The sequence below is a fragment of the Hippoglossus stenolepis genome, chromosome 19, assembly GCF_022539355.2.
Source record: "Hippoglossus stenolepis isolate QCI-W04-F060 chromosome 19, HSTE1.2, whole genome shotgun sequence".
In the NCBI taxonomy this organism is placed as follows: domain Eukaryota; kingdom Metazoa; phylum Chordata; class Actinopteri; order Pleuronectiformes; family Pleuronectidae; genus Hippoglossus; species Hippoglossus stenolepis.
The window spans coordinates 10480619-10493969 of NC_061501.1; the positions used below are offsets into that span (position 1 = coordinate 10480619).

The window sequence follows — 13351 nt, forward strand, 5'->3', positions numbered from 1 at the left end:
GAAAATTAAATACAAAAACAAAAATAGTACTTTAACCAGCTGCTGAGCGAATAAACTGAATGTATGAGGCTGAAGACCTTGAATCTTCACTATATTACATCCACTAACTTTGTTGAATGATGGTGGACAGTTTATTGCCTTTTACTGCAATAAAAAGAGCGTCTTTATGGCAACAACACGTGAATACACCGATTTTCTAAATAATAAATTCTCCTCTTCCTGAAGTGTTTTTACACCGTGTTTGAATAATGCATTCAAACCTAGATGTGAAATAAACATCAGTCCAGCTCTTCTCTTAGAAATCCATAAACTCAACATATACATACTCCTACAAGCAAATTCAATAATTCCATTCAAATGACATTCCGCAGAGCCAGAGCAGAGAAGAGGTCATGTTAGGCGTACAGTGCATGCTGTTCATGCAAATGTGGCTGTTTGAACAAAAGGAACGAGCCAAGTTTGAATCTAACTTTGATTCGCTCCTGGAAAACATTGAAGCAGAAGAAGCTGAGCATAATGATTTCAATGTTTCATCTCGTTCTTTCCAGTTGATGTGGCCGGCTGATAAAACTGCACAAACAAAAAACAACACGGACACATTTCTCTTCACTCGGCCACACTCAACATCTCACTCAATTTCAGGGAAATTAAGCAAAAGTGAAAACACGCCAAAACGCAGTCGGATGTGACAAGTGGCATGTGGAACACAATATTGGATTCAATTAGTCCACTGATGTCAACTCGTATCCGCGTCTCCCCCCTTCAGGCTACAACAGTGCTATGCATTATGGGCAAATGGAGAGCAGTGATTTTATGCCGTGCAACACCTTAAACAGGCAGCTGCTCTCAGACTGGCACAGTGATGTGTTTCTGGCTGGAGCTCAGGAGAGCTGGATGGGGGACGGCCGCTAGCAATCTTTACTGCGGCACAGATACAAGCTGCCTGGTGGGTCAGTGTGGACGTGGTGGCCAGTCTGTTTGCATGGGTGTATATATGCATAAATATGTGCGGGGGTACGAGTGAAAGTTTGCACTAAATCTGGCACTTTGGCCTTGAATTGTGTGTGTGAGTGTGAAGAGTGAAGCCCTTGCGTGTTTATAAGTTTATGCATGGCTGAGTTATGGATTCGGGCTGTTCCTATCTCATTCTTTCTCCATCCACAGACCTTTCTGCAGATTTTTTTTTGAGGTGTTATATGCTGAGGGGATACAGGCGGAGAAGGAGGAGAGAGAGGGAGAGAGAGAGAGAGAGAGAGAGAGAGAGAGAGAGAGAGAGAGAGAGAGAGAGAGAGAGAGAGAGAGAGAAGTATAGACCCTCATCCTCTCTTCTTATTTTTTATGTGGAGAATGTATGAATGTGGAGTGGAGGGTGATATACATTGTATGTCATTGTACTTCTGTGTGTTTTTGTGTGTGTGTGTGTGTACCCAAGGCTCTCTGTTGTATACAGCTGCGAGGTGAATAATAGGGAGTCATGCCTCTCCAGCCTCCTACCATCATTATACTCATTATACTTCTTACTGGACCGGCTGACTGCGTGTGTGTGTGTGTGTGTGTGTGTGTGTGTGTGTGTGTGTGTGTGTGTGTGGTCCAGGTATTACTGATGTTGGGAGGACCTAAATCCATTAACACCGTCAGGTTTTTGGGACTTGCTTTCCTAATGGGAATAAAAGCAAGTCCCCATAATGTAAATCATTACATTTCAGGGTGAAGACATGTTTTACAGTTAAGGGAAGGTTAAGGTAAGGTTAAGGTTAAGGTTGGGCAAGTAGTAACTATGGTTAATGTTACAGAGTAAGTCTCTAGGAAATCCATGTCATGAAGACACGTCTCTGTGTGTGTGTGAGTGTGTATATACAGGAGACTATACACACCACTACCCTGACATTTAAGTGAATGGTCCTGATGTGAGACATGCGAGTGACTAATCCTCTTCAGCTCCTACATCTTTATCCATTGTGGTTGGAGTCCGTGGAAATCAACGCCTAATGTTCCTCAAGTCTCCATGACACATCAGTTCAATTAGCAGCGCCGACCAAAACACACTCTCTCTCTCTCTTTCTCCCCCATCTCCCCCACCAGTCTGACTCCATAATAAAGCCTGCTGTCGGCAGGGAGCAGGTCTCCTGGCTACACACCAGTGCCCGCATGCAGGCACACACACACACACACAATACGTTACACTGAGTAACAAAAAGACACACGAGAATGTTCACCCATCAATCTGCCTACACAAGCACCGGCTACTTAACTTTCATTTCACAGCCCGGCCGCACGTCTGAACTCCTCGCAGGTAAATAGAACAGCTCTCGATATCATTTAGCAGCTCCGTGCACCGTCAGCTGTGCGTGGCCTGTATTTGACTTTTACTTAACTCTGACAGACGGAGTCAAGATGTGGCGCTCAGCCGAGAAGAATGGTCCCTCTTTTGACGCCTGGATGCGAGAGATCTTTGATGTGCTTAACTGTATAAAGCAGGAAATACCACAGTGCATCGTATCTTCCTGGAGACTTCACATATCTGAAAGTCATCTTTTTATCCATACCAGGAATTTAAAAACGAACAGCAGGGTACAATTTACAGTTCAGGAGCAATTCTAATTTGTCTCTCATATTTTTTGGGGGAGTATATACTTTATTTTCTAATGCATTAACTTCAAACTAATTGCTTAAACTGGCATGCAAAACATTCGGAAGTTATGTATGCGACACTAAATTCCTGTGGTATTAGTCTTAAATTGGTTTAGAAAAAAAACAAAAAAAAAATCATTAATGCAATGCTTCTGTCCAAACTGCACAGTCTGGCTGTGAGGAGAATCAAATTACACGGAGCTGGAACTAGTCGCTGGATTATGTTTTATATTAAAATCAAAACAAACACTATGAGTTATTGTATTATAATAATAATAATAAAAAGCGCATCATTAAAAAAAAAATTCAAACGCATGATTTTGTAAACGTTTAATTTCAGCCAGGAAATCGGGCAAGAGAACCTCAGGGGGGAGGTAGCTCAGAAGAGAAAGGTGGATTTAAACTTCACATTAAAACTTCAAATCTATTCACCGATGTCTGCAGCTGTTCTGTAGGTACTGTTGTGTCTAGCTTGACTGGCACGTATTGGCGATGTTTGCTTTTCTACTTTTCTTTTATTCTGCTCTAGAGAGAGATTTTGATCTGAATGATATCACCTGATTAGATCGTTTTTACATACAAGGGTCGGTCTCCTCCGGCTGATAATTATCTCTGTGTTATCAGCCTCTTTAATGAATAGTGACTCATTGCTTCAGTGTTTTTCGGGGGAAAGGAAAAGTTTTTCCAGTTCATCCCAGGTTGTCTGCCTGTGTCGCCACGCAGGGAAACAGCAGCGTAAGTATTGTGCTCAGGGTACGGTAACGTACGTCACTGCTGGGCCACCGGAGCCCGGCTTGTTTATTTCCAGCCCAGATTTTGTCGGTTTCTGTTGGGGATTGAATCCTGCAGATTTAATGAAAGCGGAGAGATGGAGCGGCGCTGCATGGACCAGGACTCAGACTGATGAACTTGCAGTCATGGGCCTTTTATATCAGCAAAATGAGGCACCGAGCACCTCAGGACTAAGTACTTCCCTGATGATAAGACTGTCGAGGCTTAAGGCAATGACACACAGGGCAACAGTATGGCAGGTTTGATGGAAATAAGGCACCTCGAGAGTTACTTCCTTCTAATCATGCATGTATGTTGCAACTATTTTTTTTTTCAGGGCAGCAGAGTTGCTTAGTAAGTAGAGACGCTTGTGTTTAAATTAAAGTGTCCTTGACCTGAATCTCTACTGGCATCACTTCAGCTACTTTGTCCCTGACTCTGCATTGTGCTTCATGGGGGGGGGGGACAGTCAGGCATGAGGAGCCTCCTGCCTCTGGGCCCTAAAAATACAAACGTACATGTTCACCTGTCTTCGCTGACATGCATCATGGTGACATCAAGAAAAGAAAAGTAGATTCAGAATTTCACATTTTCCAAGAGAAACTGAGAAACTGTGTTTTTTCCGGTTTGAATGGCCTACAAGCAGCTTTCACAGGATTGCATTATGACAGCGTCACGCAGGAAAGTTTGGCAGTGAACAGGCGACTAGCTAAGCAGCTACAACGTAATTTAGAAGGAGAATTAGTGACAGGGCCTTGTTGCTGGTGTGGAGCTGCAGGAAAGAACCACTGCAAAACATATTACTGATATGACACAAGATACATAAATCCAGCATTTCTCTCTGTCCTACGGTGAAACAACTGACATAACAAATTGCCCAGCTCGCCATTTTTCCCTCCGCAGAGGAGGTTATGTTTTCATCTGTTTGTTTGTCTGTTATTTGGCAGGATTATGCAAAAACTCCTGAGTGGATTACCACAAAACTTAGTGGAAGGATACGGTTTGGATCAGGGAAGAGCGCATTATGTTTTGCTGTGGATCCAGATCAGGGGGCGGATCCAGGATTTTTGTTCACTTTTTTAAACAAGGCGAGAACATGGCGTTTTTCCAACACTTTTGTTGATTTCTGACATATTTAGGGAACTGATATCTATATGTGTGTGAAGTTTGGCACAGCTCATAGACCATATGGTTGATTGCAGCTTGACTGATTTAAGGGGACTGTTGGGCCTTGGCAGTTGTTTGCACTTTACCATTATAGTTGTGTGTTGGATTATAGCAGAGTTTGATTCTAGGGAGGAATTATCTTTATCTTTGGACTGGAACTGCTTTATGTGCATGTAAAACAGTTCCAGTGATCATATACTAAAGAGGTTAGATTGACATGTGGTTCACAAAGGATGTTTGTAAACTGAAATGGCCTTTGATAAGAAATGGAAGCTAGGGTTCAAAATCACAACAAAGGTACAGCTACATCGTTTTTTAAATTGCTTTTTTCACTTTCTTAGCACATTGTGAATGCTGACTGTCTACATCATATTGAAGGCCAGTGTCACCAACGTCATTCCCCTTCTACTCTTTTTCAAATTTCCCAAAGTTAGTATTTCTCGTGAATTACCGACCGGTCTGTCATTCCCGTAAAAACAAACCAAGCAGATGTTAGCTCATCGCTGTCGATTTATGTCTGGAAAAATGCCTGGATCTGACCACAGGTGGCTGCAGCAATATCAATCTTACAGGTAAACATGAACGCACAGGCACCAACACCTACACGGTGTTCGACTCATCAGGTCTCAGTGGGGGGTGTCTGAACTAAAAAAGTAGCTGATGACAAAAAACCTAAGTGTGTGTGTGTGTGTGGTCTCCTTCTGTTTAATTAAACATGGATCTGTCCGGGGGAAGTGGATACAGACAGATGGCACATAAAAAACAAACTCTATCACACTTTTTACTTTTTTTCAGAGGGGAGGGGGGCCCTCGGTGAAATTGAAAGAACATATTCCCATCACCCTTGATCTTTAAGTGTGAAAGACGAATATATTTGTCGCTATTTTCATCGGATGTTATTTGGAGTTTTAAAGTTCCCCGTGACGAACTCTTAAGCTGCAGCTCTTTAGTGGCTTTAAGTGCATTGAGGCAGTTGTTATACATTAACAGCTGTGCGATTAAGCACCTTATCAGAGCTGTAAATGAAAGGCAGCAAATGTTTATTTTATCTCGAGTAAATGTGCAGCTATAATACAAGCCGAGCTGTCTGAGTAAAGCCTTCACGGGGAAAGAGAAGGTGTCTGTAGAAACCTGCATGTAATTACAGCGCTTGCGCCTGAGATGGCCCCAATTAAGTCCGTGTCACAAATTTGGACGACAAGAAGCAGAAGAGTAAACAAAACAAAGTTAAAGTCCAAGACTAATGGTGAAGAGAGGAGTGTAAAAAAGATTAAGTGGGTGAAGCTGACAGCGGCAGTGGCGCTCACATGACCTTTCCCACTGACCCGTCTCAGCTCTCACTAGTGTGTCCACCTCCATGTCTGTAATCATGTCCCTTCCCCTGACACGATAAGAACCATCTCTAACATCGCCCGCTCACTCAGCCGTAGATCATCTCCGAACCGAGGATAAATAAAAAAAATACCCCCAAAGACTGAAAGTCAGGGACGAGCTGTCTCTCTTTGAGGAAGCGACGAGATTCCCTCGTGCTCGCCATCAGTTTCCTTTTGTGAACCGAGCTCCACCAGGAATCCTGCAGCATTCCCAGGATGCTTCAGTGAGGATAATGGTTGCCATGCAATGACAGGAGTAAGACAGCTGTCATCTGGCGGGGATGTGCGTGTGTGAGAGAGAGAGAGAGTATGTAGGGAGGTACAAATAGCAGCAGAGGGTAGGGTGTGACTAAATGGCTTCTAAATGGAAGGTCAATCTTTTCATTTGGGCGTTCTGCAGCCACTAATGTGTCATGGACAATTATCAGACACTATGATGTATATGCTCTTGAGCCTGAAAGGCCTCGTGCGGGTTATTTTATTCTACTACTTGTGTATTATTTAGCTTTACAACGAGCCATTACACAATATGTAGGTTGGGCTTTTTAGCTCAATATGATTTGGTTGTTGAATCCTTTTTTTCAGATTTTGTTTTTAAAGCAAAATCCAAACATCACTTTAAATCAAAATCTTAGGGGGTTATACGTCAGAATGGTGAAGAAAAGACATAAACAATCATAGAAAAACACATTTCAAGGGTCCACATGCACTCACAAGCCCCTGACCCATATTCTTTAATCCATTTCCAAGAGGGACACAAGAAGCTGCAGCTATCATGTACATTCCCTTTTATTTTTGTACCAGGCCCGTGGATGAGGAAGTGTGAGAATGTGTGTGTGTGTGTGTGTGTGTGAACCAGATATAACACCAGCATCACATCATTCTGTCAACAAGCGAACGCTTGTATTTCAACACTTCCTTGCATCATCCGCGCTTTGGAGAAAGCTTTGTGGCAGAAAATAAGCCCATTCATATGTGGGGTGATTACTGTATGTGTGTATGGTATTAAATAGGTCTCGGTAATAAATCTGATGGCTGCTGCCACTGTATAAATATAGCCTGGGGATTTAGTCATGTTCGATGTTCCAGTTTCATCACGACTGACTGTTCCTTGCATCAAATGACTTCCCTAACAATGAATGGACTGAGAGAAAGACGTAGACAGAAAGATGGGAGCATGTGAGAGCTGCTGTTTGGGGCCAACAACATACCTGACCACACCCAGGACAGTCGTTGCCGTTCTCGCAGGTCCTGCGTCGTGACTGGACGCCTCCGCCACAAGGCACGGTGCAGCGTTCCCATGCCGACCACGCCGACCAGTAGACATGAGGCGGGCAGGGCAGGTGTTCGTTACAGTACCTGGGAAGGAAGAGGAACAAGCACGAGGGATGAGCATGTGACTTTATTTAATCAGATCGTCTCATTGTGATCAGGGGAACAAAGACCTGGGAACCAGAAAATCACACAACCAGCAGATAAGATAATAAAAAAGAAAAGTCAGACAGCCAAAAATCTAGCAAAAAAGAAATAATAGTACACTTGGTTAAGTGGTTGTCATGTAAGAAAACAAGCTACATGCTTGGTTACACCCACTGAACTGAAACACGGCCAAATGGTTTATATTCCTCTTGATGCAAGGCTTCCAGAACCAGAAGGGCCGGTCTGTTACAAACACGCCAGGGACCGCCCACTCAACCAGGTGAGGGCCAGTGAGTGCGGAGCGGGGGGTTGAGTCCTGCTGCAGTGGTCGCAGGTTCGGTTCCAGCCTGGCCCTTTGCTGCCCTTTGCTCCCTCTCCGTCTTTCACACTTTTAAACTTTGTCATTAAAGAGAAAAAAAATAAATGGTATAAGTTTCCTTGCTCAATATCAGAGATAAACTCTCTTGAATTTTAATGACTTCTAAGTTTCTTCAGTGATCTGCAGTTCAACAGCACGTCTGAGCGTACTGGGGATCTGTCTCTATCATTTAGTCAGGATCTCCTCAGGAGAGATCACACCCACTCACCAAAGATACATGGTGCAAGAACAAACATTCAGGGCGCCGAGTGGGAATGAAAGAGACACCGTTATATCCCTATATGGAGTCATCGCACCATCAAATAATTCTGCATTTAAACCTCCGCTCACAAATGGAATAGCTACTTCATCTGACTGCAAATCACATGTCATGTGAAGGGCACCGACAATGTCACCACACCACCAAACCTTGCCACCTTGCCAGCTGCGAAGAGTCTGCGCCGCAAGACAAGGACGTCTGCGAAAACCGTGTAAACTTCACTTGAAACTAACTTTTTACAAAACCCAGCACATGTCTTTGATGTGGCCGTGGAGCGCAGGGAACACGGTGCACTGTGCGAGCCGGAAAACATCTGATGGAATCACGCCACCGGAGACAAGTCTGTGGTGCGTGTGTGTGTGTGCGTGGCGTAATGGTCAATGTTGCACAAAAGTACATCTAATAAAAGTCCACCTCAAACCGTAATGAACATACATATGCACTTTGCATAATTTATTGACACAGCCTATTAAAAAAGCCCCAAAGATGCATGCATCATCTGTAATTGCATCGTTTTACAAGACAGGATTATAGCGATGTCTAAAATACTTAATTACTTAGTCCTCATTATAAAATAACGATAGACGATTGCCAGCCTTATTAGAGCCATATAATTTATTTTATAACTTTAACGCACGCTATAAAATTGCTTTAACTGCTATTTTGTTGTGTTTTGGCACTTGACTTTTGAGGAAAACCGAGTCTCCTCGTGCTAAAATAGCTTTAATGTTAAACCCTTCCTCAGGAGGCTCAGGCTGGATATTTCCATTATGCTTTTTACCAAATACTCTGCTATTGTTCATGGTAAATCAAAAGCTTCATTTTGTATACCCTGGTAGTAAAGGTCCTTGGAGGAGTGCGCTCTTTCCCACTTTTACTAATCCGTGCGCTTGCAGTGGGATGAGACTGTGGGGAGGAGAAGTGAGGAAGAGTGTGGATTACAATCAGGCCTGAGAGAAAGAGACGGAAAAAACGCACTTACACAGACATCCGCGCATGTGGGGTTCTGCGCACACACACACAAAATACCACTGCTGCAACACAGTAGAGTAAAAAAAAAAAACTGCTGCGATCAATATGAAGCAGATTAGAGCTTCGGAATCATCATCGTACACAGTGTAATCATTTCAGACAAGTCGGCGGCTTTGCTCCATCTTATCTTATCCCCTTTTCTCTGCTCACGAAGAAACACAGAGCCGATTGGACTAAAGAAACGCTGCTAATTACTCACTACAGGCTGAGTAAGCAGTGCGGACCATGTCAGAGTGCTGGGAGGAAAACCAACAGAAGGTTTATAAATGCAGGCATTAAGCAGCCAGATTTAAGCCCGTAGCACTGCTGTGCACGGCCGGTCTCAGAACATTTGCTTTCGTCTTTTAAAAGGGCCTGCCTGCTGCAAACAATCAGGGGCAGAGCTCGTGGGAAGGCTGTTGGCTGAAAGGGAAGCGGACGAGAGGTGAGAGCCGAGGTTTGGTTTGGTCTTGTGGTCTTTTTAATTTTGGGAATATGTGTGTGTGTGATCATAAGAGCTCAACACCATACGCATGCATGTTTAAACAGAAGGCCCGCGCACTCATCTGAAGAGGTGACTTGAGGCAACATGGGAAGTGGAGAGTCAGACTCACTGCAGACACCGCTGAGAGGACGACTGTGCTCCATAAAATAAAAGCCTGTTGTGGTCTTAAATAATTATTCAGTGTGCAAGAGCTGAAAAATACTTTTTTTTCACTTTGAACCACAAAGCAAAAAACAATTTTCATTTCAAGTGTTTTTTTTGTTCTTTCTTTTGGGTTTTTGGCTTTAAATGGAAATAAAACGAACTCCCTGAAAGATCCCAGACCCCCCTTTTCATGCCATTTGGATTAAAGTTTGCACAGAAGATTTCTTTTTCACACATGGGCAACTATAAACAACAGATGCAGTGGAATTCTTTGGCCACGGCTACGCAGGCCAAACATCCGATGAGAGGTTTGACCTACTTTGTTCATTGGGATATACATTTCTGTCACATCTGGATACGCTCATATGAAACACACACTCCCCAGAAAAGATCTAGCATCTTCATCTTACCTGTCAGCCCCTGAGGCAGATGCAAACTGACTCGGCATAATTCATCTGTTAACACACTCTATCTCTATGTCTGCTCATTTGTTAGACTCGCACACACACAGACCCTCGCACACCCCCCCCCCCACAAAGATCCTCACAGCTGGTCCCTTGCACTGGCCAAAGGTGTTTTAAATAGCTGAACAGAGCAAGTGCGGAGAGCCGGAAGAGGGAAGCTGGAAACAAAGGAGATTAAAACTCGGGAAGAGCAGAAGAGACGGGATGTGAATACCTGCTCCTGGTCTCCCATGGCTCCAGCCAGTGGTTTTTCTGGTGTGGTTCATGAGTAACTGGGCTGTGTCGGTCACTCCATATATACTTTCCCTCTTAGTGAAGCAGACCCTTTTTCAAAGGAGCGCTCCACCGGGAGCATTAGTGAGTAAAAGGAAGGGGACGATGGGAGGTTAGAGGAGGGAGAGAGGAAATGAAAAAGTGCAGAGCGAGGAGGGGGGAAAGAGGGATGTAATATACGGTTCATCCTTGAAGGCCGTATCCAATTACTTGTCCATTGCAATGCTGTTTCTGTTGCCGTGGTGATGATTGGTAACCTTTTTTCCTCCTCTCTCCCTCCCTGCACTATCAGCACTGTATCTTTTTTGCACTTTAGCGCTGGCTAATGGGAGGAGTTGGATGAAAAACATGGGCTCTATCACAGACACTCTAGGGGACAAAAGGGGGCCAAGCTGAGCCAGGGAGGCTGAAATAATGTGATTTAACCACTGTAGTCAAAATTTTCAAACACAATGATCTTTTGCTGATTTGGCAAACCCCCCCTTTCAGATAACCACAATAAATTGCGAGGCGGATACAACTTTAACTTTGAGATGGCTAAACTCTAAACCTTTTCTACCTGGGCTGCTTTGTGTATCTCTTTGTGCTTCTTCACACACTTTGTCCTTGAGGAAATTTTTTTTTTTTTTTCCGGCCTAGAAGGTTGCTTAGGAACCAAACAAACATCTTTAAAAAGGCTATTATTCTACGCCAAAGCCTCCAAAGCTTCAAAACGTAGACTTGGCCTGTGTGTGAAAGCCAGATAATTACCCTAGCACAGGCCTATCCCACTCATTCCTAATTGGCTGTCACAAAGTTAGACAGAATATGAGGAAAAAACAAGAAAAGAAAAAGTCACAGTCAAAGTCGTCCCTCCTAATTGTAGGTTGCACATTATGGAGCGAAATAGCTTTTTTTCTGGCGTCTCACACGGACAGAAATCCAAACTTGTCGAGGATGCATTTGCTTTAATCAGCACACGTGTTTAAATGTAGAAGCGTGTGGGCGCGCGTGATGCATACCTCTCCTCGCGGTTCTGGCCCACACACACTCGCCCTCCGTGGCGAGGGGTCGGGTTGCTGCAGGAGCGCTGACGGACCTGGAAGCCGATGCCGCAGGTGGTGCTGCAGGGAGACCAGAGAGTCCAGGGAGTCCAGGCTCCGTTTCTATGGAGACGCAACATCAGTGTGAGTCACTTTCGCCATTAATGGTGAGGTGGCCAGATCATCACAACATCAAAATAAGATTGTCATCGCTAGACGTTAAATCTTTCTTCTGCCATCTTTATTGTTTGGGAATAAAGGCGTGGACTTGATTGGACACAACTGATGCACCTTAATGTCTTGGGTGCTTAATGGTCAATGGAAGGAAGTATATTAATGCACACTGAAGTTAACATACTGAGAATTGAATCTGTGAAACTAGTATTTATAAAAATCGACTGCAGTTCTCGTCCAAAATGTCAATATGGGGCTAATCGCTTTTTTTGAGAGAATCACCCAAACTAATTTTTACTAAATATCTGTTCCAGAAACATACTGAATGTACAGAGGTTTCAAGCATCCTTATACCAACAAAGTAAAGTTTTTTTAGAGAACCGCTCATCCATGAACTTCACAGTCAATGTTCCTTGGGTCCTCAGCAACACTCCACCCAAGTTTGAAGTCAATCGGATGAGTGGTTGTCAAGAAAATCGAAATACAGATAAACGGACAGGCAGATATAGATTCCTCTCTTTATCGTGAGATGAACACTGTTTTAATGGTGCAGTATATATGTGCAGGTATAAAGTCTATATGAGGTGACACTGTCAGCACTAATGTCATATGACTTGAGGCCATGTGATTCAACTAGCGTTTAAAACAGGGAATTTATTAATTAGACAGTGAATAGAAAAGGAATCAAAGGCTAATTTGACAGACTGTTCATAATTAAAAGAATATGTGATATCATATTTCTGTGTTACAGCCTCTCATATGTGAGTATGTGCTGCTTTTGAGTTTTTTTCATTGAGCACGGGTAAAGCATGAATTGATTATTTAAAACAAAGGATAATATGACAATGACAATAACATTATCAGTTGCTTTGCCTTTACTTAACAAAAATGTATCTTTCATGAAAGAAAACATTCACATGCTCTGTTAAATAAGCAGATTGAGGCGCAGCAGCATCATCACAGTTAATTTTAACTCTGTAGTACGTCAGCTGAGAGCCGACAATAGGATTTCTAATGAATAGTTGTGAGGACGCAGGCAATGAGTCTTTATATGTGTCTCTCTCTGTGTCTTTATCCAGATGTGGAGATGTTCAGAGGAGACTGATAGAGGCAGCCGGATGATTTGCAGATGTGCATCACTGAAACATTTTACCTGGAGCAATTTGCGACCTCCACACTGATCCCGTGGCACTGCTGGCCCCCGCACTGAGGGGCAGGGTTATGACAGGCTCGCGTCCGGCACAGACAGGCCCCCGCACTCCCACCGTCAGTGTGACTGCACATGGACCAGCCGGACCAGGCTCCGAAGCCTCCATCGATCGTCACATTACGGACCTGTTGGGAACGGAAAAAAAAGGAGCAGAAATAAAACATTTGAGGGTAATAGCTTTTCTCTGAAACCGGTTGCTGCATTAGACCGATGCTCTCGGTAATGTGTTGCTCTGGGAAACACAGCCGATGGCTACGGAGGATGCAAACAGAAATCAATTTCCCTCAAACAGATGCAAAAAATAACCGCACCGCACCGTTTATAGCACATTCAAAACGCGGCAGTTACAGGAGCACAAATGTGCCTTAAACACGGGGAAGATGTATGAAAATTGTCTGAGGTTATGATGCGATTCCAGCAAAGCAAAACGAGTGATTCAGAAAGGCAAACGAAAGCTGGTGAATGGACACATTCTCGCAAAGGTAAAATATGGAGGAAATAAAAAGTGGCCACATAAATAAATATTTGAGGCGAAACAGAATGAAACGG

The 13351-nt window shown here is 43.6% G+C and overlaps 1 protein-coding gene across 4 annotated transcripts in view; it reads right to left on the bottom strand.

Moving 5' to 3' along the window:
- The window catches only part of sema5a (sema domain, seven thrombospondin repeats (type 1 and type 1-like), transmembrane domain (TM) and short cytoplasmic domain, (semaphorin) 5A), a 127566-nt gene that overhangs the window by 32112 nt on the left and 82103 nt on the right, over positions 1–13351 (bottom strand). For all 4 annotated transcript variants that reach the window (XR_004694183.2, XM_035142654.2, XM_035142652.2 and 1 more), the window contains 3 exons: positions 12746–12927; positions 11398–11541; positions 7154–7301 (listed from right to left, as the gene is read on the bottom strand). Coding sequence is in view for 3 of the 4 variants with exons in the window: in XM_035142654.2 (XP_034998545.1) it covers positions 7154–7301; positions 11398–11541; positions 12746–12927 (474 nt within the window). In the remaining variant the exon portion in view is untranslated. The remainder of the gene's footprint in view (positions 1–7153; positions 7302–11397; positions 11542–12745; positions 12928–13351) is intronic.